This window comes from Pseudophryne corroboree, chromosome 4, assembly GCF_028390025.1.
Source record: "Pseudophryne corroboree isolate aPseCor3 chromosome 4, aPseCor3.hap2, whole genome shotgun sequence".
In the NCBI taxonomy this organism is placed as follows: Eukaryota; Metazoa; Chordata; class Amphibia; order Anura; family Myobatrachidae; genus Pseudophryne; species Pseudophryne corroboree.
The window spans coordinates 513,344,197-513,368,411 of NC_086447.1; the positions used below are offsets into that span (position 1 = coordinate 513,344,197).

At 44.2% G+C, this 24,215-nt stretch overlaps 1 protein-coding gene across 1 annotated transcript in view; it reads right to left on the bottom strand.

Annotated features, from left to right (window-relative positions):
• The window catches only part of MAN1A1 (mannosidase alpha class 1A member 1), a 523,182-nt gene that overhangs the window by 113,259 nt on the left and 385,708 nt on the right, over positions 1-24,215 (bottom strand). Inside the window, exons 6-7 of the mRNA XM_063917232.1 lie at positions 4,017-4,140; positions 1,468-1,561 (exon numbers count right to left, since the gene is read on the bottom strand). Of these exons, the coding sequence (XP_063773302.1) occupies positions 1,468-1,561; positions 4,017-4,140 (218 nt within the window). The remainder of the gene's footprint in view (positions 1-1,467; positions 1,562-4,016; positions 4,141-24,215) is intronic.

Sequence of the window (24,215 nt, forward strand, 5' to 3'; positions counted from 1 at the left end):
CTCCACATCATTTTCCTCCTCATACATGTCGACACACACGTACCGACACACAGCACACACACCGGGAATGCTCCGATAGAGGACAGGACCCCACTAGCCCTTTGGAGAGACAGAGGGAGCGTCTGCCAACACACACCAAGCGCTATATATATATATACAGGGATAACCTTATATAAGTGTTATTCCCTTATAGCTGCTGTTTATTATTATTAGCTGCCAATAGTGCCCCCCCTTCTCTTTTTTACCCTGATTCTGTAGCAGGTCTGCAGGGGAGAGTCAGGGAGCCGTCCTTCCAGCGGAGCTGTGAGGGAAAATGGCGCTTGTGTGCTGAGGAGATAGGCTCCGCCCCTTCACGACGTCCTTATCTCCCGCTCTTTTCTGTAAAAATGGCAGGGGTTAAAATACATCCATATAGCCCAGGAGCTATATGTGATGTATTCTTTTGCCAACCTAAGGTATTATCTGTTTATATTGCGTCTCAGGGCGCTCCCCCCCCAGCGCCCTGCACCCTCAGTGACCGGAGTGTGAAGTGTGCTGAGAGCAATGGCGCACAGCTGCGGTGCTGTGCGCTACCTTAGTCTGAAGACAGGACCGTCTTCTGCCGCCGATTTCACCGGACCTCTTCGCTCTTCTGGCTCTGTAAGGGGGCCGGCGGCGCGGCTCCGGGACCCATCCAGGCTGATCCTGTGATCGTCCCTCTGGAGCTAATGTCCAGTAGCCTAAGAAGCCCAATCCACTCTGCACGCAGGTGAGTTCGCTTCTTCTCCCCTTAGTCCCACGATGCAGTGAGCCTGTTGCCAGCAGGACTCACTGAAAATAAAAAACCTAAAATAAACTTTTATTCTAAGCAGCTCAGGAGAGCCACCTAGCCTGCACCCTTCTCGTTCGGGCACAAAAATCTAACTGAGGCTTGGAGGAGGGTCATAGGGGGAGGAGCCAGTGCACACCACCTGATCCTAAAGCTTTTATTCTTGTGCCCTGTCTCCTGCGGAGCCGCTATTCCCCATGGTCCTTACGGAGTCCCAGCATCCACTAGGACGTCAGAGAAATGGATTTTGCAACTTTAGTTGATAAATAGTGTCATCAATAGCTCCCATGGTATCATGGGAGCTATTGATAGCGGAGAAAATCCTATTGCTGGCAAAAAGAAACATCCCTCTTTTATGACAACAGAACTTTTCAAACCTTTGATAGATCATCCCTTTTATTTGGTGATTGGCTGTCATCAAATTACATTTGTCATGGATAAGGCGCTGTCTTTATCAGTGTGAAATTACTGTATGTAAGTCAGCACATCAGCCTAGACCATTAAAATCTAAGTAACTACAGTTAATATAAATATAACATATAAAAAAATGTATATCATTAAATAAATACATACATATATTAAATTAAATAGGCTATCAAATGACAACAAAAGCCTATCTGTCCTTAAACTAAATTGTACAAAGGAACAAATACACTTACGTTGTCCCCATTGGCCGCTGTTTGGATTCAGGTAGTTGGGATAAAGCCCTTGGGGTTTATCCAATCGATTTAATACTTTTCGAATATTCAAAACCTAAAAAATAAACATATGCATTTCACTTTATTGATGCACTTGGAATAAAATAAAATGTTTCATTATTAATTTTCACCATGTGCCAATCAGTCAGTATAGTACACAGTTACAACACAAATGATATGCATTTTGCATGTGTTACAGGGGTAATGCTATTTTAAGCATGTGACTACAGACTGATGCTGCTACCCACTATTATACGTCAAAACTGTTTAACCACTTAACTAGCTAATATTTTTTCCGAAAACGACTCAAAAAAATGTCTTTTTTTAATTGCATAAGGTCAAGAAAATCTATTTAAAACTTATCCGACATGATTTTATTATAATTATCTTTTTTAAACATAAAACACCATAAAAATAGAAATGTTTATGGTACACTGTAGTAATGGCTATTGTTGACTGTACCATTGATAACCGATGGTTTAAAACCTTTGTTAGAAAACATTGATGGTTTAGGCAACAATGGTTGGGTTCTGAGCAGAGACAGACCATGGCTATCAGGCTGATGTTCACTTGACAACAGGGGTGCTATTAACGGTAAAAACATAGATCAACAACACTAGGGGGAGGAGCTATGGGTGCAGAGGGGCTGGGAGCATCCTCTAAGATTGGAGCTGCTGGAAGATTTTTTTTTCTATAAGTCACCCAGTGTGCATTTCAGACTGGTCGCATCATATGCAACCATGTCAGGGAAAGCCCAGCCTGAAATGTTTGCATCTGATGTGAATGGAGGTTAATGTTCAAAGTCTATCTTGATCAGATGAACAATAACATGTCCAGTATGCATCACTTTAGAAATTTCAATTACATTTATAAATCAAATGAAACCCCCCCCCCAAAAAAAAAAATGATAAAAAATACCTACAACATTCAACACAAATATAAATTGCCATATATAAAATTTCTTCAAAACTTCAGAATGACATCTGCAAATACATGGATAGTACTCTTTCACTAATAAAAGCGCATTGCTGTAGATTTTGCTGCCTTTCAGAGTAGGAGGGATCCAGTTACCTCCCAGGATAGAAATAGAACATAGGATTTTCTCATAAGCCCATGTTTTACCAGTGGCAACTAAATATACTTGTAGTCCAGCCCAGCAGAGAATACTTACATGAATAACTTCTTTATTGGTATTCCATTAAAAATATAAAAAATAAATAGTAACAAATTGTTTTTGACAAGCAATAAAACCTGTAATTAAGGCTGGTTAGACACTGTAGCTGTCCAGCCGACCTATATGATAAGGCTGACGCACACACTTACCAAATGATATGCACAGGAACCGGTATTGACGTCATTGTTGGCGACTCCTGCAGTCAGCATATGGGTCTCCCATACACACAGGCATCTGCAAGATCTACGGCCAACTGCTGTGCTGCATTGCCCATGTGACATGCCTATGACCGACATTGTTCACAGACATATCGGGTGTACACACACACGCTGATCTACTTAATGATGTATTATTCATCAGCTGAATGCTCGATATATTGCATAGTGTGTATTCAGCCCAAGGGACAATCTAATAATTTGGGACTGTGTATTGCCAGGTGTCTATATAATCTGGGTATCATACTAAGTTTCTTGTGTCCAGGGGGTATTATAAGAAATGGTATGCAGTCATGTCGCCTACATCTAACATTGACCTAATATATTGGACCCATAATAAAACATATACCTGCAACTATATACCAGACGTCACCTTAGAATGGATATCTGCACAGAAGCACTTTGCGGCACATCACTGGAGTAAATATGATTAGCCTCAAAATACTGACCATATTGATGTAAAAAAACAATTTGTTATGGAGACCCTTCTTACAAGGAATGTCATGGTAGATTTAGGTCATTGGTAGACTAAAAGATAGCTTAAACTGTAAATATGTACAATGTTATAAATGCTACTGGTAAAGGAGAAAGTAGCGATAAGAAAATAATGCTTATGAAGAGAAGTAAAGAAAAAAAAAACAATTTACAGAAGCTACAAACTAAATGCTAATATTTTCTTGTTGGCCTGCTAGTCAACAGTCTACATCATTCATTAATCAAGGTGTGCTAGCATGCTGTTTGTAAATTACAGCACTCAGCAGGCGCTAGGCTTTCCAATTGTCAACACTGTTATTTTGTATTCATCTTGAGAGTTGCTGGAAAGTGTATTCAGGTAAAATAAAAATGGCATTTTCCAGGAAATTACAACAGATTTAGAAGAGAATTACAATATTTTACAAAACAACCCCCTCACCCTCCCTTAACAGCAGACCTAAAATTTGCTGAGACATTAAGAGGTCATCCCCTCTGTAGAACTGTAAACTGCAATATCACTGAAGTGCAACTATTTTACAAAATCCAGTATGAGTAGTCACCAGCTACTGGATGAGGTGGTTTCTTTTATGTATGTGCAGAAATTTAGTATGCATCAGCACTTTCCGACCTAGAAAGAATTTACTAACCTTTTCGGCAAATACTGGGTTTCCAGATACTTGAGTTAAATGTATAAACTCCAAATGTAAGGTCCCAAACTCAGCCAGGATACTGCTGCCACCTGAAGCCCAGGGCCAATTTCGACCAATGCCGCTAAAAAAATAAATAAATAAAAATTTTAAAAAAGAAGCAGCATAAAAATCCATACAACATAGGCCTATATAGTAAGAACTCATTTTATAGAACATGGAACAATTACTTTAGGACATTAAATTAAGGTTTCAGATTAATTTTTATTGCTACAATAAAAACAGAATATAATAGGAGGTAATGTTAGTTACTACTTAAGCTGTCTTTCTAATTTTAAAGTTGTCATGATGGAAGAAGTATGTTTTTTAACTTCATGGGTGGTAATTAATTTCTCCATGATGTGCATCTGAAATTGTTGCAAAGGTACTTCACATCGAGATAACTTAAGGTGCAAGGAAAGCTGAGCAAAGGTTGCTTATCTTAATATAATCACCACACTAAATTTTGATGCAAGAATGTTATATAGTAAAATATATTCTGCATCAAAAATCTAACGCAAATTGAAATATGAAAGATTTAAAATCTGCTCAAATGTAGACTTAATAGGACAAGGAACCATATACATATATGAGCAAATGTGTAATAGTGATGTCCAAAAGGGTAAAATGCGGTCAACATACTTTAGAAAGAATGGAAGGAGCTCAGGATAGAGAGACTGTTACAGTGGCCGGGTGTAATAAAGAGGGTTACAGAGAGTGAACGCTCATTTAAAGAGTGAGAGCCTGGCCACTAATATAGAGAGCGCGCACAGGTATAGAGTATGAGTGAGCACAGGTATAGACAGCAAGCACAGGTATAGAAAGGGAGAGATCGTGGTCGCCGGCATAGAGTAAGACAGAGATTGCAAGGGAGAGCGAGCATAGGTTTTGTTAAGTAGATACGAGAGAATGATAGACATAGATATATTATTATACTTTATTTATATGGCGCCACAAGGGTTCTGCAGCGCCCAAATACAGAGTACATTAACAAACAAAACAGGAAAACAGCGACTTACAGTTGAAGACAATATAGGACAAGTACAGGGTAAATAAACATAGCTATATCAGCAGATTGCACTGAAATAAGTATCAAGGTGGCAGAAAACCACGGGATTTGGTGCAGTTGAAAATTATTAAAGTAAGAAAAGGATGAGCACATGAGGGAAGAAGGCCCTACTAGTGAGAGCTTACATTCACAGATGGGGTAGACAGAGCGTGGAACAGAGGGTTATGATGAGATTTGGCTGGAATTGGTGAAAAAGTGGGCCTTAAGAGCCCATTTGAAGTTCTGCAGAGAGATGGAGAGTCTGAGGGGGAGAGGTAGAGAATTCCAGAGAAAGGGAGTAGCATGTGAAAAATCTTGGAGGTAGGAGTGGGAGAAAGTAATCAGTAAGCAGGAGAGTCGGCATGCATTAGCAGTCGAAGAGGTTGGGTGAGATTGTAAAGGGAGATATGGTCAGAGATGTAAATGGGAGAGCGTCAGAAAAGCACTGATCCAGGAAATATTTTTGAGATCAAAATGGCAGGTTTGTTAAAGGTGCTAAATGTGTGGTTTGAAGGAGAGGAAGAAGTCAAGGATTACTCAAAGACAGCGTACTTGGGGCTAGAGGAGACAGTTGTGCCATCAATAGATAATGAAATTGTGGGATGGGAGGTTGTGCAGGAGGGTGGGAAGATGATCAGCTCAGTCTTAGACATGTTAAGTTTAAGAAAGCGCTGGGACATCCAAGAAGAGATAGCAGAGAAATAGTTGGAGATACGAGTGAGGAAAGCGGGGGCGGAAAGATAGATTTGAGTATGATCAGCATAGAGATGATGTTGGAAGTTAAAAGAACTAATGAGTTAACCTAAGAGATTGAGAAGGTGGGCAAGATGGGAACAGGCAAAAGGAGAGAGGTAGCGGAGGAGGCTGGAGGGGATAGGGTCAAGTGTGGAGGTGGTGGTGGGGGAATAGATGAGGGCCATGACTTCCTCACCAGATACATGGGAGAAATATGTCAGAGTTGGTGAGAGGGATGGGGAGGGGTGGCAAGGGATATGAGGTGGCTGGTTGCTGATGGTCTGGTGAGATGTGATGTCCTGACGTATGGAGTACATTTTGAATGTGAAGTGGCAAAGAGCAGAGAGTGAGGAGGGGAGATGAGGTGGAGGAGTGCGTTGAGAGTGGCAAAGGGGTGCCAGGGGTTGAAAGTCTGGGAGGAGATTAGGTTCTTGAAGTATGACTGTTTAGCGAGGGAAAGGGCAGCACTGAAGCACGAGTAGTTAGAAATAGAATAAGTCTGCCCTAGAGCGTGATTTCCACCAGTGTTGCTCAGCAGTACGTGAGCATTTTTGCAGATATCTGGCGCAATTGGTGTGCCAGGGTTTAGAAATTCATTTGTGAGGGTGAATAGTGGTTGGTGAAGGGACAAAGTTAAGAGCAGAAGTAAGGGATGCTTTGTATAGGGAAGTGGCTTGTTCAGGGCATGAGAGAGAAGCAAGTCAATCAGGGATGATAGGGACGTGGTGTCAACCTCCACAGACATATTTTATGCACATTTAAATATATGAACAAAGAACGAGAAATATGATTAGAGGGAGTTCTAAAGCAGGGTTGAAGAAACTATGTAATCTTAAATTACAGGATGATGTCAGTCAAGTCTAAGAACTAGCAGAATAGTTTACAGGCCAGAGCAAAGTTTTTTTTGCACAGTTGCTACAGTACATAGTATCTGCCCACCCTGATGCAGAAAGACATGCATAGCAAAAAGTGGAGGAAAGTGTTTGTTTAGATGCGCGCTACAAAAATACCATTACAACTCATTACCTATACATAAGAACAAACATTAACATAAAACTAGCATATTCTGCTAAAAAAAATATATGAAAAAAAAATGACATTTGCATAATTCATAAATTTTACACAAGTTTAAAGCCAACTATATAACTTGCTTAGCCAGCAATGGTGAGAAAACAAAAATATTCCAGTGGCTCGGTAAATACGTATGTCATAAGTACTGTACATATAAAAGGGTGTCCACATAATAAGCCAACTGGTACAGTGAGTAAAATGTTTTATTATGTTATTATGAACCCTTTTTGGATAACCAGCAAAATGGTTTGAGTTATTTTAGCATATTAAGAATTTTACCGACCAGCAACAGTGTCACAGTAGCCAATATCTTAATTCTTCTCACGGCAGTGATCGCGCTGAGCGAAAAAAATTGTGGGTCCCAGGGACCCCTTAATTTAAAAAATAGGGGTCCTGCTCCACTATTGCTGGGTCCCATCACATATTATAGGGGACGAGGGCCGACAGCTATTGGGGCAGTACTGAAGGAAAGGAGTGGGTTAGGGGCAGGCCGTACTGGAGCTAAGGAGGGGTTAAGAGTAGATAACAGTTGGGGCGGTGCTGGGGTAATTGAGGGGGTAAAGGTAGATAGCACTTGGGGCAATACTAAGGGCAGACAGTGCTAGGAGTATGGAGGGGGTAAAGGTTGATAGCAGTTTGGACAGTACTTGGGCATACAGAGGGCAGTGCTGGGGCTAGGGAGGGGGTTAGGGGCAGAAGCTCTGGGACATGGAGGGGGTAAGAGTAGAAAGAAGGAGGGGGTTAGGACCAGGCAATAAGATCTCTGTAGTGATAGCTAGACACACACACACAGAGTATAAAATGTATGTGACCTGCACAGGAGATTATATATATATATATATATATCATGCAAGTAAACGGGCGGCACTCTCCAGACTTTCAAGTTTCAATAGCATCCTTTAATCCTACGTTACATTTCGGGCTCCCGCCCGTCGTCAGGGACATTCATGTGTATGATTGTCCCTGACGACAGGCGAGAGCCCGAAACGTCACGTAGGATTAAAGGACTCTATTGAAACTTGAAAGTCTGGAGAGTGCCGCCCGTTTACTTGCATGTTATTACTGGGTTACTGACCTGGGGAGGGCACCAGAGCAAGTACCTTATGAGACCTTGGCAATACTGAGTGCCGGATCGAACCGAATATTATATTATATTATATTATATATACACACACACACATCATCACAGTGGTGCAGCGATTTTAAAATACATTTCACTACCAGATGGACCACATTATCTATTAACCTGCCCTTGCGGACTGGCTTACGTCGGTATGACGACATGTACCTTCTGTGAGAGGATTTCAAATCACTGCACCTCAATTTGGAAGGCACTACGTGGTGAAACCTCAGACAAACCGGTGGGAGGATTGTCCTTTAGTCAGCGATGATGTTAAATACATGCAACACTGGGCAATGATCACGCTGTGTGCAGGGAGACGGTCGTTGTTACATAGAACAGCACAGTGCTGAGCAGCACGCTGGCGGCAAGGAGGACGTAGGTCTCGGGAGACGCCTACATGGGAACCATAGGCATGCAAAGCACATTTTATTATGGTGTTCACTGCCAGAATGGCGTATCTAGCATCGCCGATCGGGGGTGTCTAGCACTATTTTACCATTGGGACTTAATAGGTCGCTAGGCAAGATACAGGTTTGGGGCATGATTAATGTATACAGTATATAAAATACATACTCAGTTCTCCACCCCAACCCATAGCTCTCTCTCCTCACACAGCTATACACACATCACACAGCTCTTTCCCTTATATAGCACCCCCAAGCACAAATGTCTCCCATCACACAGATCTCCCTGTAGCACAAGCCCACCCCCACATAGATATCCGCTCAGCACCGAAGATCCTCCCAGCACAAATCTCTTAACAACCTTCTTAAAATTAAAAGACACCTAGTTAAGAAGTGTCACCCTACCGATGTTAATTAAATGCAGATTTTTAGTGCCCCCTCCCCTATGCCCTACTACTGAGAGGATTAGCTTTTTTACCGTATAATAAAATGCTAATTTCTTACACTACAAGTCGGCACTGTAATGTTAGTTACGGCATCAACACATCCACAAATCATGGGGTCTGTCCAAGACCAAAATTGGTCTCTAAGCACTCACCAAGACGATGAGAAACCTTCAGTTCACCTGGCTCAGACACGGGAAGTTTAAATGGCATATTATGTGCCCTGAAAGTGGTCTGGTTAGAATCCATGTTGCCTGCATTCCACATGATGCCTCTGCAAAGGCCACCTCCACCTCTCTCCTCCTGGTCACTGATGAGTAAGTCCCCAACACACAGCCTCTAGTCCTGCTCCAAACTGTCCACCAATGCCAAGCTAACGTGGTGATGCCAGCAGCTGGAGTAACAGCAGCTGGAACAGTTTCTTCCAGTACAATATATCCAAGGCTCCTAGCACAGTAGCAGTTGCTCCCGCCTGGTGCTTCCGGAGAGGTGAGGGTGGAAGATGCTCCTGGAAGCCCCAGTCAGCATTGTCATTAATCCGACTTTGCCTCCAAGTAACCGTCCTCATGACTCCTCCTGAGTCCTGGGCTGCGGTGCGCTGATGTTCCTCTCTACAAGCCCCGATGTGATGTCAGGTCGGGGCTTACCGCCCGCCGCGAGGCGGACCTGTGCTCAGTAGCGTGCAGGACTGCCCGCGGATGTCAGCAGCGTAGGTACCGAGCCGTCCGGTGTGTGGGGGCTGGCCAACATTAGGGTGTGCGCACGCCTATGATGGGGACATGCCGCTGGCACTGGCAGTGATTGGCTGGAGAGGCCGGCACAGAAGTATGACTGCAGGACGCGCTGTTAGTCTATGTGCGGCTTAGCCAATACCATTTCAGTATCGGCTAAGGCGCAAACAGGACTCTGACTCACAGCACGTCCTGCAGGACCCGCTCATTTTTAAAATGTGAGTCTCTTTCTCCCTGTACCGCGTAAAAACGCGCTATAGCGCGTATTTTGCGATCACTGTTACGGTATGAAAAAAGGACTCTGCTAACCACATGCTTGTTACTATATTATTTTACAACTGCTTTGTATTACAAAAGAACAAGAGCTCGATTGCAGTGTTTTGCCGTAGTCCAACTCTTGTAAACTTATCCTTACAGAACTGGGATAGGTGTCAATTTAAATTATACAAAATATTCAGAACAGCCTATGAATTATTACTTGTTGCTTTGAATGCCGTTTATGCAGAGGAGGATTTACCCACAAGGCAACCAAGACAGCTGCTTAGGGCCCTGTCGGTCTCAGGGGGCCCCAACAATAAGCCTGTATGGAGGGCATTTCCAGCGGACCGCGACCACCATCAAAAATGTTGGAGCACTGGGCTGCCTGAATAATCCTAGCAGGCAGTCAATGATTAGACAGCTGTTGGATGCTGGTTCCAACGCATGCCTGTCTAGCCAGTCCTGCAGTGTTGTAAGCCTCAATCACTCATATACTGTACAATGCGGTCAGTGAGTGAGGGTGTAATAATGGGGTATAGGGACCTGCTACATTCAGTGAGGGAAGCACTGATCTAAAATGCAGTAACTGCGTGGTGTAATAATGGAAGCTAGAGATGAGGATGCAATTAGTGAAGGAGGAAGTGATACACTGTAATAGAATATAAGGAGGAAAGAAGGAGGGAGGGGGGCCCTAAATTTGTGTCTTGCTTAGGGCCCCGTGAGGTCTAAATCCACCTCTGAGTTTATGTATTCTTATGAACCTCTGCAAAGACTAAAAAGACGTGCAACCAAAACTACATTAAGACAAAGTTTGACTATGCCTGTAGTATTTTTGTAAATGAACACAAAAACACATTTGAAAACAATGATGCATTTGTTCCAAATTTATTGTACTCTCAAAGAATTACAGGTACTATTCAAGCACAGGTACTCCTACAAATTCATTAATTTTTTGACATGCGTCTTCTTGCAATGCGTGTCTTTTTCTGGCATATGTCTAACCTGGAAATGTGTATGAAAAATTGCAAAAGTAGCATGCTGGAGGTGTCGGATTTGCAAGTGCTATAATCCTAGTGTATGTTACAGTCTGAAGGGTACTAATGTCTCATTGTGCATAAATGTAAATGTGTGCAACCAATTAATCACATTGCTGGAATATGGTTTTTAAAACATCACTTGACACTGCATTGCATACTCATGTTGCATTAGCCAATTAACTGACAAATTTTTGCATAAAAACCCATTCCAAATTATTTTTTTTGTTTTCGAAGTTTAGAATGTATAAAAAAACAAACAAGTAAATATTTTATTTACAAAAATATATATACCTGAGTGTTTTGCACCTCGCCCCCTACCCATGTCCATAGGCCCCCATGTAAAAACAATTCTTACCCCCTCTCCGTGGAAATAGCCCCACCCCCCATGGCGAAAGATTCCCAGCAGTATTACCCACAATCCCCCGATGATAAAACATTCCAGTGGCAGAGCCCCACCCCTAGTAAAGAAAAAAAAAACTCTCACAAGCAAGGAGAGAATAAACAAACTCCATACAGTTAGGGCCATGGTGGGAACTGAACCCATGACCTCAGTGCAGTGATGCAGATATTGCTAACCATTACATCATTTGTACTGCCCATACAGATAGAGCCAGCATAGCAGACGGGGTGCACGGCATGCTTAGGCGCACGTGCGCCGGGCAGCGTAAAAAGGCTTTGAATGGGACGTGCACCCGGAAGTCACACCTTGCGACTATGCACAGATGAAGCCACGATCAGCGTGGCTCTATCTGTACATATAATACGGAATTGTACTGTATAATAGCACTGACCATATCTATATATATATATATATATCTATATATAAATACATATACACACTAATAGTTATGGACACTGCATATAAACTAGTCACACTAGGCAGGCCTCTGTTCTGCAAACTGCACAATCTAAGCAGAAAGAGAAACACAGTGCTCCGATACTGGACTGGACAGACTGGCAATAGTAAAAACTCCGGGGTGTATCTATTTATAACTCCACTGATACAGACAAGTTCTGCTTTTGCTTGGAGCAGCTCATTTTCCCAGCCGCTAAAACTGGCCTCTGGTAATTATCTGGAGTTGGAGAGCTATGACTCCGATGGTCCCACAACTGTAGTGTCTGCGCTAGCAGGCAGCAGTGTCTCTTTATTTACACACATGTTTAATCATAGCTGCATAGAATGACAACAAGTATTATCATATAAGAAGCTGGTAGCACTGTAAAGAATCAGTAATATATACTCAGAATCTAAATTACTGTCAACAGATTACATGTGGCAATGTATATCACTTGAGTCATTTAAAATTTTAAGCAGTAGCTTTTGTAAATGTTTAGGCTGTATGTAAAATGCCAAATGTGCACCACAGAGAAATGGCAACGCGACATGCAGAGCGATTAGCTAGCAGGAGGCAATGAGCTCAGTGGATCATTTGAGGTCTATTTGCACAAACAATATCATTACCCATTTAGGACTACTAGCAGACTCAGACAGCACGGCACCTGCAAATTGTATTACATCATATAATATGCATAAAGCAGAACACGCCACAGTCAGAACAGAGTTCCTAACCTAAAATTATTATTAGGGGTCCATTATTCATGCTGAATCTCTATTGTGTTTAGAAAGTCACACAGCTTGTTGAAAATTAGAAGAAAAAAAAAAAACGAAATAAACCCCCCCCCCTAAAAACAACCAAAACATAAAACAGCAAATAAACCGTATTGCTCTGTAAGATTTATTTAATTCTTAACCAAATAAAACCTCATTTAGGCAGGGTCATTTATACCTTCTGTGATCCCCTCAATGGGGGTAATTCCAAGTTGATCGCAGCAGGAAATTTTTTTTAGCAGTTGGGCAAAACCATGTACACTGCAGGGGGGGGGGGGGGGGCAGATATAACATGTGCAGAGAGATAGATTTGGGTGTGGTGAGTTCAATCTGCAATCTAAATTGCAGTGTAAAAATAAAGCAGCCAGTATTTACCCTGCACAGAAACAAAATAACCCACCCAAATCTAACTCTCTCTGCAAATGTTATATCTGCCCCCCCTTGCAGTGCACATGGTTTTGCCCAACTGCTAAAAATTTTCCTGCTGCGATCAACTTGGAATTACCCCCAATATGTTCAGTGCTGTGTAAAAATTCAGCACTTTCTAACAATCATAAGAAAAAATAAAATTGTACAATACATACACATGAAATACAGATTATGAACTACAAACCTCAAAATGTATATTTGCTGCTGTGTGTCATTCTGTATTGTAATACTTAGTGATAAAAACAGAGTATGGGACACTAGCCATGAACACAGAAGACCTGCTCGAAAAGAAAAAGTCTTCCCAAAAAAATAAAAAAATAATAATTTTATATCTATATATATCTATATATATCTATATATATATATATATATAATAAGATTTTACTCACCGGTAAATCTATTTCTCGTAGTCCGTAGTGGATGCTGGGAACTCCGTAAGGACCATGGGGAATAGACGGGCTCCGCAGGAGACTGGGCACTCTAAAAGAAAGATTAGGTACTATCTGGTGTGCACTGGCTCCTCCCACTATGACCCTCCTCCAGACCTCAGTTAGGATACTGTGCCCGGAAGAGCTGACACAATAAGGAAGGATTTTGAATCCCGGGTAAGACTCATACCAGCCACACCAATCACACCGTATAACTCGTGATACTACACCCAGTTAACAGTATGAAATATAACTGAGCCTCGCAACAGATGGCTCAACAATAACCCTTAGTTAGGCAATAACTACATACAAGTATTGCAGACAATCCGCACTTGGGATGGGCGCCCAGCATCCACAACGGACTACGAGAAATAGATTTACCGGTGAGTAAAATCTTATTTTCTCTGACGTCCTAGTGGATGCTGGGAACTCCGTAAGGACCATGGGGATTATACCAAAGCTCCCAAACGGGCGGGAGAGTGCGGATGACTCTGCAGCACCGAATGAGAGAACTCAAGGTCCTCCTCAGCTAGGGTATCAATTTTGTAGAATTTAGCAAACGTGTTTGCCCCTGACCAAGTTGCAGCTCGGCAAAATTGTAAAGCCGAGACCCCTCGGGCAGCCACCCAAGATGAGCCCACTTTCCTCGTGGAATGGGCTTTTACTGATTTAGGATGCGGCAATCCAGCCGCAGAATGCTCCAGCTGAATTGTGCTACAAATTCAGCGAGCAATAGTCTGCTTAGAAGCAGGAGCACCTATTTTGTTGGGTGCCTACAGGATAAAAAGCGAGTCAGTTTTCCTGACTCCAGCCGTCCTGGAAATATAAATTTTTAAGGCCCTGACTACGTCCAGTAACTTGGAATCTTCCAAGTCCCTAGTAGCCGCAGGCACTACAATAGGTTGGTTCAAGTGAAAAGCTGATACCACCTTAGGGAGAAACTGGGGACGAGTCCTCAATTCTGCCCTATCCATATGGAAAATCAGATAAGGGCTTTTACATGACAAAGCCGCCAATTCTGACACACGCCTGGCCGAAGCCAAGGCCAATAACATGACCACTTTCCACGTGAGATATTTCAAATCCACAGTTTTAAGTGGCTCAAACCAATGTGATTTTAAGAAACTCAACACCACGTTGAGATCCCAAGGTGCCACAGGAGGCACAAAAGGGGGCTGAATATGTAGCACTCCCTTTACAAATGTCTGAACTCCAGGCAGTGAAGCCAGTTCTATTTTGGAAGAAAATCGACAGAGCCGAAATCTGGACCTTAATGGAACCCAATTTTAGGCCCATAGTCACCCCTGACTGTAGGAAGTGCAGAAAACGACCCAGCTGAAATTCCTCTGTTGGGGCCTTCCTGGCCTCACACCACGCAACATATTTTCGCCAAATACGGTGATAATGGTTTGCGGTTACTTCTTTCCTGGCTTTTATCAGCGTAGGAATGACTTCTTCCGGAATGCCCTTTTCCTTTAGGATCCGGAATTCAACCGCCATGCCGTCAAACGCAGCCACGGTAAGTCGTGGAACAGACAGGGCCCCTGCTGTAGCAGATCCTGTCTGAGCGGTAGAGGCCATGGGTCCTCTGATATCATTTCTTGAAGTTCTGGGTACCAAGCTCTTCTTGGCCCATCCGGAACCACGAGTATCGTTCTTACTCCTCGTTTTCTTATTATTCTCAGTGCCTTTGGTATGAGAGGCAGAGGAGGGAATACATAAACCGACTGGTACACCCACGGTGTCACTAGAGCGTCCACAGCTATTGCCTGAGGGTCCCTTGACCTGGCGCAATATCTAGTTTTTTGTTTAGGCGGGACGCCATCATGTCCACCTGTGGCCTTTCCCAACGGTTTACCAACAGTTGGAAGACTTCTGGATGAAGTCCCCACTCTCCCGGGTGTAGGTCGTGTCTGCTGAGGAAGTCTGCTTCCCAGTTGTCCACTCCCGGAATGAACACTGCTGACCGCGCTAAGACGTGATTTTCCGCCCATCGGAGAATCCTTGTGGCTTCTGCCATCGCCATCTTGCTTCTTGTGCCGCCCTGTCGGTTTACATGGGCGACTGCCGTGATGTTGTCTGATTGGATCAGTACCGGCTGGTTTTGAAGCAGAGGCCTTGCCAGACTTAGGGCATTGTAAATGGCGCGCAGTTCCAGAATATTTATGTGTAGGGACGACTCCTGACTTGACCAAAGTCCTTGGAAATTTCTTCCCTGTGTGACTGCCCCCCAGCCTCGAAGGCTGGCATCCGTGGTTACCAGGACCCAGTCCTGTATGCCGAATCTGCGGCCCTCTTGAAGATGAGCACTCTGCAGCCACCACAGTAGAGATACCCTGGTCCTTGGAGACAGGGTTATCAGCCGATGCATCTGAAGATGCGATCCCGACCACTTGTCCAAGAGGTCCCACTGAAAGGTTCTTGCATGGAACCTGCCGAATGGAATTTTGCTTCGTAAGAAGCTACCATTTTTCCCAGGACTCGTGTGCAGTGATGCACCGATACCTGTTTTGGTTTCAGGAGGTCTCTGACTAGAGATGACAGCTCCTTGGCTTTCTCCTGCGGGAGAAACACTTTTTTCTGTTCTGTGTCCAGAACCATCCCCAGGAACTGTAGGCGTGTGGTAGGAACCAGCTGTGACTTTGGAATGTATAGAATCCATCCGTGCTGTTGTAGCACTTCCCGAGATAGTGCTACTCCGACCAACAACTGCTCCTTGGACCTTGCCTTTATAAGGAGATCGTCCAAGTACGGGATAATTAAAACTCCCTTTTTTCGAAGGAGTATCATCATTTCTGCCATTACCTTGGTAAAGACCCTCGGTGCCGTGGACAGTCCAAACAGCAGTGTTTGGAATTGGTAATGGCAATCCTGTACCACAAATCTGAGGTACTCCTGGTGAGGATGGTAAATGGGGACATGTAGGTAAGCATCCTTGATGTCCAGGGATACCATGTAATCCCCCTCCTCCAGGCTTGCAATAACCGCCCTGAGCGATTCCATCTTGAACTTGAATTTGTTTATGTATGTGTTCAAGGATTTCAAATTTAAAATGGGTCTCACCGAACCGTCCGGTTTCGGTACCACAAACAGTGTGGAATAGTAACCCCGTCCTTGTTGAAGTAGGGGCACCTTGACTATCACCTGCTGGGAATACAGCTTGTGAATTGCCTCTAGCACAGCCTCCCTGCCTGAGGGAGTTGTCGGCAAGGCAGATTTGAGGAAACGGCGGGGGGGGGAGACGCCTCGAATTCCAGCTTGTACCCCTGAGATACTACTTGAAGGATCCAGGGATCCACCTGTGAGCGAGCCCACTGATCGCTGAAATTTTTGAGGCGGCCCCCCACCGTACCTGGCTACGCCTGTGGAGCCCCCGCGTCATGCAGTGGACTCAGAGGAAGCGGGGGAAGAATTTTGATTCTGGGAACTGGCTGACTGGTGCAGCTTTTTCCCTCTTCCCTCGTCTCTGTGCAGAAAGGAAGCGCCTTTGACCCGCTTGCTTTTCTGAAGCCGAAAGGACTGTACCTGATAATACAGTGCTTTCTTAGGCTGTGAGGAAACCTGAGGTAAAAAATTTTCTTCCCAGCTGTTGCTGTGGATACGAGGTCCCAGAGACCATCCCCAAACAATTCCTCACCCTTATAAGGCTCTATGTGCCTTTTAAAGTCAGCATCACCTGTCCAGTGTCGGGTCTCTAATACCCTCCTGACAGAATGGACATTGCATTAATTCTGGATGCCAGCCGGCAAAATATCCCTCTGTGCATCCCTCATATATAAGACAACGTCTTATGTTCGCAAAATAGTATCCCTGTTTGACAGGGTTACAGACCACGCTGCAGCAGCACTATCTGCAGGTCTCAGTCTAGTACCTGAGTGTGTAAATACAGACTTCAGGATAGCCTCCTGCTTTTTATCAGCAGGTACCTTCAAAGTGGCCGTATCCTAAGACGGCAGTGCCACCTTTTTTGACAAACGTGTGAGCGCCTTATCCACCCTAGGGGATATCTCCCAGCGTAACTTATCCACCTGGCGGGAAAGGGTACGCCATCAGTAACTTTTTAGAAATGACCAGTTTCTTATCGGGGGAACCCACGCTTTTTCACACTTCATTCACTCATTTGATGGGGGAACAAAACACTGCCTGCTTTTTCTCCCCAAACATAAAACCCTTTTTTTAGTGGTACTTGGGTTAATGTCAGAAATGTGTAACACATTTTTTATTGCCGGGATCATGTAACGGATGTTCCTAGTGGATTGTGTATATGTCTCAACCTCGTCGACACTGGAGTCAGACTCTGTGTCGACATCTGTGTCTGCCATCTGAGGGAGCGGGCGTTTTTGAGCCCCTGATGGCCTTTGAGACGCCTGGGCAGGCGCGGGCTGAGAAGCCGGCTGTCCCATAGCTGTTACGTCATCCAGCCTTTTATGTAAGGAGTTGACACTGTCGGTTTATACCTTCCACCTATCAATCCACTCTGGTGTCGGCCCCACAGGGGGCGACATAACATTTATCAGCATCTGCTCTGCCATCACATAAGCCTCCTCATCAAACGTGTCGACACAGCCGTACCGACACACCGCACACACACACAGGGAATGCTCTGACTGAGGACAGGACCCCACACAGCCCTTTGGGGAGACAGAGAGACAGTATGCCAGCACACACCAGAGCGCTATATAATTTTGGGATTAACACTATATTGAGTGAATTTTCCCAATAGCTGCTTGTATATACAATATTGCGCCTAAATGTTGTGCCCCCCCTCTCTTTTTAACCCTTTGAGCCTGAAAACTACAGGGGAGAGCCTGGGGAGCTGTCTTCCAGATGCACTGTGAAGAGAAAATGGCGCCAGTGTGCTGAGGGAGAAGCCCCGCCCCTTTTTCAACTGACTTTCTCCCGCTTTTTCTGGAATACTGGCAGGGGTAATTTTACATCTATATAGCCTCTAGGACTATATATGATGTAGATTTGCCAGGCAAGGTGTCATATATTGCCCTCAGGGCGCCCCCCCCCAGCGCCCTGCACCCTTAGTGACCGGAGTGTGAAGTGTGCATGAGGAGCAATGGCGCACAGCTGCAGTGCTGTGCGCTACCTTGGTGAAGACCGAAGTCTTCTGCCGCCGATTTTCCGGACCTCTTCTTGCTTCTGGCTCTTTAAGGGGGCCGGCGGCGCGGCTCTGGGAACGAACACCAAGGCCAGTTCCATGCGGTCGATCCCTCTGGAGCTAATGTTGTCCAGTAGCCTAAGAAGCCCAAGCTAGCTGCAAGCAGGTAGGTTCGCTTCTTCTCCCCTTAGTCTCTCGATGCAGTGAGCCTGTTGCCAGCAGGTCTCACTGTAAAATAAAAAACCTAAAATAAACTTTCTTTCTAGGAGCTCAGGAGAGCCCCTAGTGTGCATCCAGCTCGGCCGGGCACAGAAATCTAACTGAGGTCTGGAGGGGGTCATAGTGGGAGGAGCCAGTGCACACCAGATAGTACCTAATCTTTCTTTTAGAGTGCCCAGTCTCCTGCGGAGCCAATCTATTCTCCATGGTCCTTACGGAGTTCCCAGCATCCACTAGGACGTCAGAGAAACTACTATACAACCATGTAATTTATTTTGTCAGCTAAGTCTCAGACTCTGCTTCTCAAATATTTTTTAAATTAGCTGTCTAGGAAATCCAGTGTGCAGTTCACAAGCTAATGATGCCAAAATGGAAATGCTTTATTTATTTGTAAAATGGTTTGAAATAAATTGAAACCATTAATTATAAAAACAAATAAAATAGCATGTTTCTGTAGGACAGCCCAATAAAACAGCATATAGGGGTATATGCAATTGCGGTCGAATTCCCGAAATTGTCGAATTTCGGGACTTTTTCGCCCCCCCCAAAAAAAAATCGTCAATGCAATTCAGTACTTTCCGTCCAAAAAACGGACTTTCAAAATTCGACTTTTTGAAATTCGACTTTTCTGCAATGATACAAGTGCGTCAATTCGACCAAAGTATATTTAATTGAAGTTTGGAAATTCGACAACAGTGCTTTTAGACAGTAAATTCGACATTTTCAATCCGCCACACTTTGGTGGGTGAAACTAATAAAAAAATTTTAAAACATTTTTTTTGTGTTTTTTTTTATTGATAATAGCATATCTATTTATATTAGAAGGGATTAGGTACTTGGTTTGTCTTTTTTGGAGGCACAAGTATTATTTATATATTTTTTAAAATAATATTTTTATTTTTATTTTATTTTTTTTAGATGGAATGGTAAAATTCAGAAAAAAAATGGCGTGGGGTCCCCCCTCCAAAGCATAACCAGCCTTGGGCTCTTCGAGCTGGTCCTGGTTCTAAAAATGCAGGGAAAAAAAAATTGACAGGGATCCCCCGTATTTTTAAAACCAGCACCGGGCTCTGCGCCTGGTGCAAAAAATACGGGGGACAAAAAGAGTAGGGGTCCCCCGTATTTTATACACCAGCATCGGGCTCCACTAGCTGGACAGATAATGCCACAGCCGGGGGTCACTTTTATACAGTGCCTTGCGGCCGTGGCATTAAATATCCAACTAGTCACCCCTGGCCGGGGTACCCTGGGGGAGTGGGGACCCCTTCAATCAAGGGGTCCCCCCCCCCAGCCACCCAAGGGGCAGGGGTGAAGCCCGAGGCTGTCCCCCCCATCCAAGGGCTGCGGATGGGGGGCTGATAGCCTTGTCAAAATTGAAAGAATATTGTTTTTTCCAGTAGTACTACAAGTCCCAGCAAGCCTCCCACGCAAGCTGGTACTTGGAGAACCACAAGTACCAGCATGCGGGAGAAAAACGGGCCCGCTGGTACCTGTAGTACTACTGGGGGAAAAAATACCCAAAATAAAAACAGGAGACACACACCGTGACAAGTACAACTTTATTACACACTGCCGACACACACATACTTACCTATGTTGACACGAAGCAGTCGGTCCTCTTCTCCAAGTAGAATCCACGGGTACCTGAAAATAAAAGATAATTATACTCACCTCAATCCAGTGTCCAGATATAAATCCTCGTACTTGGCAAAACAAATAAACGAACACCCGGACCAAACGGACTGAAAGGGGTCCCATGTTGACACATGAGACCCCTTTCCACGAATGCAGACACCCCCGTGACAGCTGTCACAGAAGTGTCTCTTCAGCCAATCAGCGAGTGCAACGTCCTTGCACTCTGCTGATTGGCTCTGTGTGCTTCTGACCTCAGACAGCGCATCGCAAAGCCTCTCCATTATATTCAACTACCCGCAAAGTTCCCACCATTGAAAGTAATGGAGAGGCTTTGCGATGCGCTGTCTGAGGTCACACGCGCACAGCCAATCAGGTGAGCGCCACGGAAGTAGCGCTTCCTGATTGGCTGAAGGGACCTCAGTGACAGGAGTCACGTGGTGTCCCGGCATTCGGGGAAAGGGGTCTGATGTGTAAACATGGGACCCCTTTCAGTCCGGCATGGTACGGGTGTTCGTTTTCTTTTTTTACCAAGTACGTGGATTATCTCCCGGACACTGGATTGAGATGAGTCTAATTTTTTTCACAGGTACCCCGGATCGTCGGAGACTGTGGCAGTCGGCGGGTCAACATAGGTAAGTATATGTGTGTCGGCAGTGTGTAATAAAGTTGTACTTGTCACGGTGTGTGTCTCCTGTTTTTATGTGGGTATTTTTAGTAGAACTACAGGTACCAGCGGGCCCGTTTTTCTCCGGCATGCTGGTACTTGTGGTTCTCCAAGTAACAGCTTGCGGGGGAGGCTTGCTGGGACTTGTAGTACTACAGGAAAAAACAATATTCTTTCAATTTTGACAAGGCTATCAGCCCCCCATCCGCAGCCCTTGAATGGGGGGGGGGGGACAGCCTCGGGCTTCACCTCTGGCCCTTGGGTGGCTGGGGGACCCCTTGATTGAAGGGGTCCCCACTCCCCCAGGGTACCCCGGCCAGGGGTGACTAGTTGGATATTTAATGCCACGGCCGCAGGGCGCTGTATAAAAGTGACCCCCGGCTGTGGCATTATCTGTCCAGCTAGTGGAGCCCGATGCTGGTGTATAAAATACGGGGGACCCCTACTCTTTTTGTCCCCCGTATTTTTTGCACCAGCACCAGGCGCAGAGCCCGGTGCTGGTTTTAAAAATACGGGGGATCCCTGTCAATGTTTTTCCCCCCGGATTTTTAGAACCAGGACCAGCTCGAAAAGCCCGAGGCTGGTTATGCTTTGGAGGGGGGACCCCACGCCATTTTTTTTCGTGTTTTTCCCCGTTTTTTAAAATCGCGGCAAAATCTGTCAAATCGGACGTTTTTCGCCCGCGGGACTGTCGAATCCGTTTTCCATTGAATATGGTGAATTTCGGCAACCACTTGCCGAAATTGGACGGTCGAATTGTGTCGAATTAAAAAACGGCGATAATTTGCCGCGATTCGCCGCTAATTGCATATACCCCATAGTGTGTTTCCTAATCAACTCATAAGGAATTCTAGCATTTCTTAATCAACAATATGTGCAGCCAGGGAATATGTAACCTTCATCATGTATAAAGTAAACTGATAAATGTTCACACATTAAAATATAGCCCAACTTTAGCAGTAGTAATTATCACCTTTAATGTTTTTGAATAGTATTAAGCCTCCATTAACTACCTCACTGTTGGATGGCTTTAGAACTGCATTCCCTATTAATGGATATAAATTAAACTTTTTTTTTTTTTAAATATGGCTGCAAACAAGTACAGTATAAATACAGTTACTCAGTAAATTCTAAAACCATAAAGTAAATAATTGCTGCTCCTTTGTGACACACACACACACACACACACACACATATACCTATATTCGCCAAGTGCTTCATTATACAGTCAACGTGAGAAGTGCTGCTAAACAGTTTAATGAGCGTGGCAAAAAAAGGGTTAATTTTTTTTTTTTTAAACGGGGCAATTTATAAATGTAATAAAGTATTTTTAAGGCAATGTGCTTCAAATTATAATACTAAATCCCACGTATTCTGGATAATAACCCGAACACTACTTGCATATACTCTTGCAGGACCAATCATTCACTGAAACATTATAGTAAACGCTTTTGTGACTGATGCAGCTTGCAAGGTGCTTTCTAGCCCCTCTGCCGGCATTACTGGCGGCCGGTATGCTGCTGTCGGTATACCGACGGTCGGTATACTGACGGTCGGCATCCCGACCGCTGGTCATTCATACTGAACCCTTACATAGACCTATAGAACTCTTCCTCTTTAATTTATAGTAGGGTCACTTGCAGCTGTGTAAGCCCATGTCAGTAGGGGCTATTTCAGAAAACGTCAGGATAAATGCAACAGATTAGCCTCAAATTATCTTCTGCAAATCCACTAATTAAGCAAACAACAAATCAGACAAATGATATTAATGACACAGATTACCAGGCAATGATGCAGCAACCATGGAAAGGGATATCAAATTAAGATTTGTCAATAAGTGTAGGATTAGCATATCCTTGTAAAGAAAATAAGACATACAGTACCATTGGTCAAGCACTATTTGACCAGATCACATTTGATATATAAATATTACTACGTACTAGACCATTCCTCTGAACACCAGTAGCGTTATTCAGATGTGGACATAGCGCAAAGTACCGATGTTTGGTACTTTGCGCAGGCGACGGACTCATACTGCAATGTAGGATGCAGTACGGCATCTTACGGTTAGTGAATGACAGTATGACGGGGGTGGGGTGGGGCAGCAACTGCCTCAATTTCCAAAAATAGAAGTGTGCCGTCACTACTGTGGGGAAGGGAGATCAGGCCAGAATCTCAAATCAAAAAGACGGAGATTTTGATGCATGCGCAGTGGACGCCTTAAGTGACCACATGGGTCACACAGCTATCTGATAGTGTCGTAGATGATCCAATGCTGTGTCCTACGACACAGCTCAGATCAGTAGTGCATGCAGGGGGTGTGACGCCACTTACTGCATTACCATATTAGGAGTTATCAATACTGTTTCCATGTAAGCAGCAGCGATAGCTACTCCATACACAAATCAGGCCCCTGGATGTCTCAATAAGCTTTATCGATACAATCACACTTTTTTGCTGCATTAATTTAGAGTACTCAGGCTGTGTAGTTGTCGTCAGTTTTATACAATGCACTGCATCTGTGTTTGATACTGTACATGGCAATTTTATCTTTTGGGCAATGCCACTGGTAATGGAATCCAGGGCTAAACCCTGTTCATTATACAACTGCTACTAATGTGAACAAATAGTCACAACCTAACATGCCACAATAAACCTAGTGTTGACGCTAGGCTATATCAGCAGGGTGCCACACCCAGCCCGATTTTAAATTTGCAAACTGCGCCCCCACCCACAGGCTGCAGCATACTGCAAGTGTGAAAAGCTGCAGTGCCCGATTGCTGCCTTGTGAATAGATGCTGTGCACATACAGCACCTATTCGCATTATGGAGAGAGCTTAGAGGAGGCCCAACATCTCCGTAAGTGCTGGGCACGTCCCAAAGTGTGATGAATTGGGGATGTGTAATGATAACACGCCCCTGCCCAGCAGGCCATGCCGCCCACCCCCCCACCCCTGAGGAGACCACGCTGTCTGCCCCTCTGCACTGTGCCAGGAACACTATAAAACCCATATAAAATACTATAGAAATAGCTATCTCCTTGCTAAATTAGCCTTCTTTCAATGTCAGTAACAGAAATACCATGAGACATGTTACTATGTGTGCGTGTGCACAAATCTGAAAACTTCAGCTTCCAGAACGAACTCCGCGTTTTCACAATTCTATTACAAGATGGGGACATCTTAAGAATACAATGTCACACATATGGTAAAAGTATGA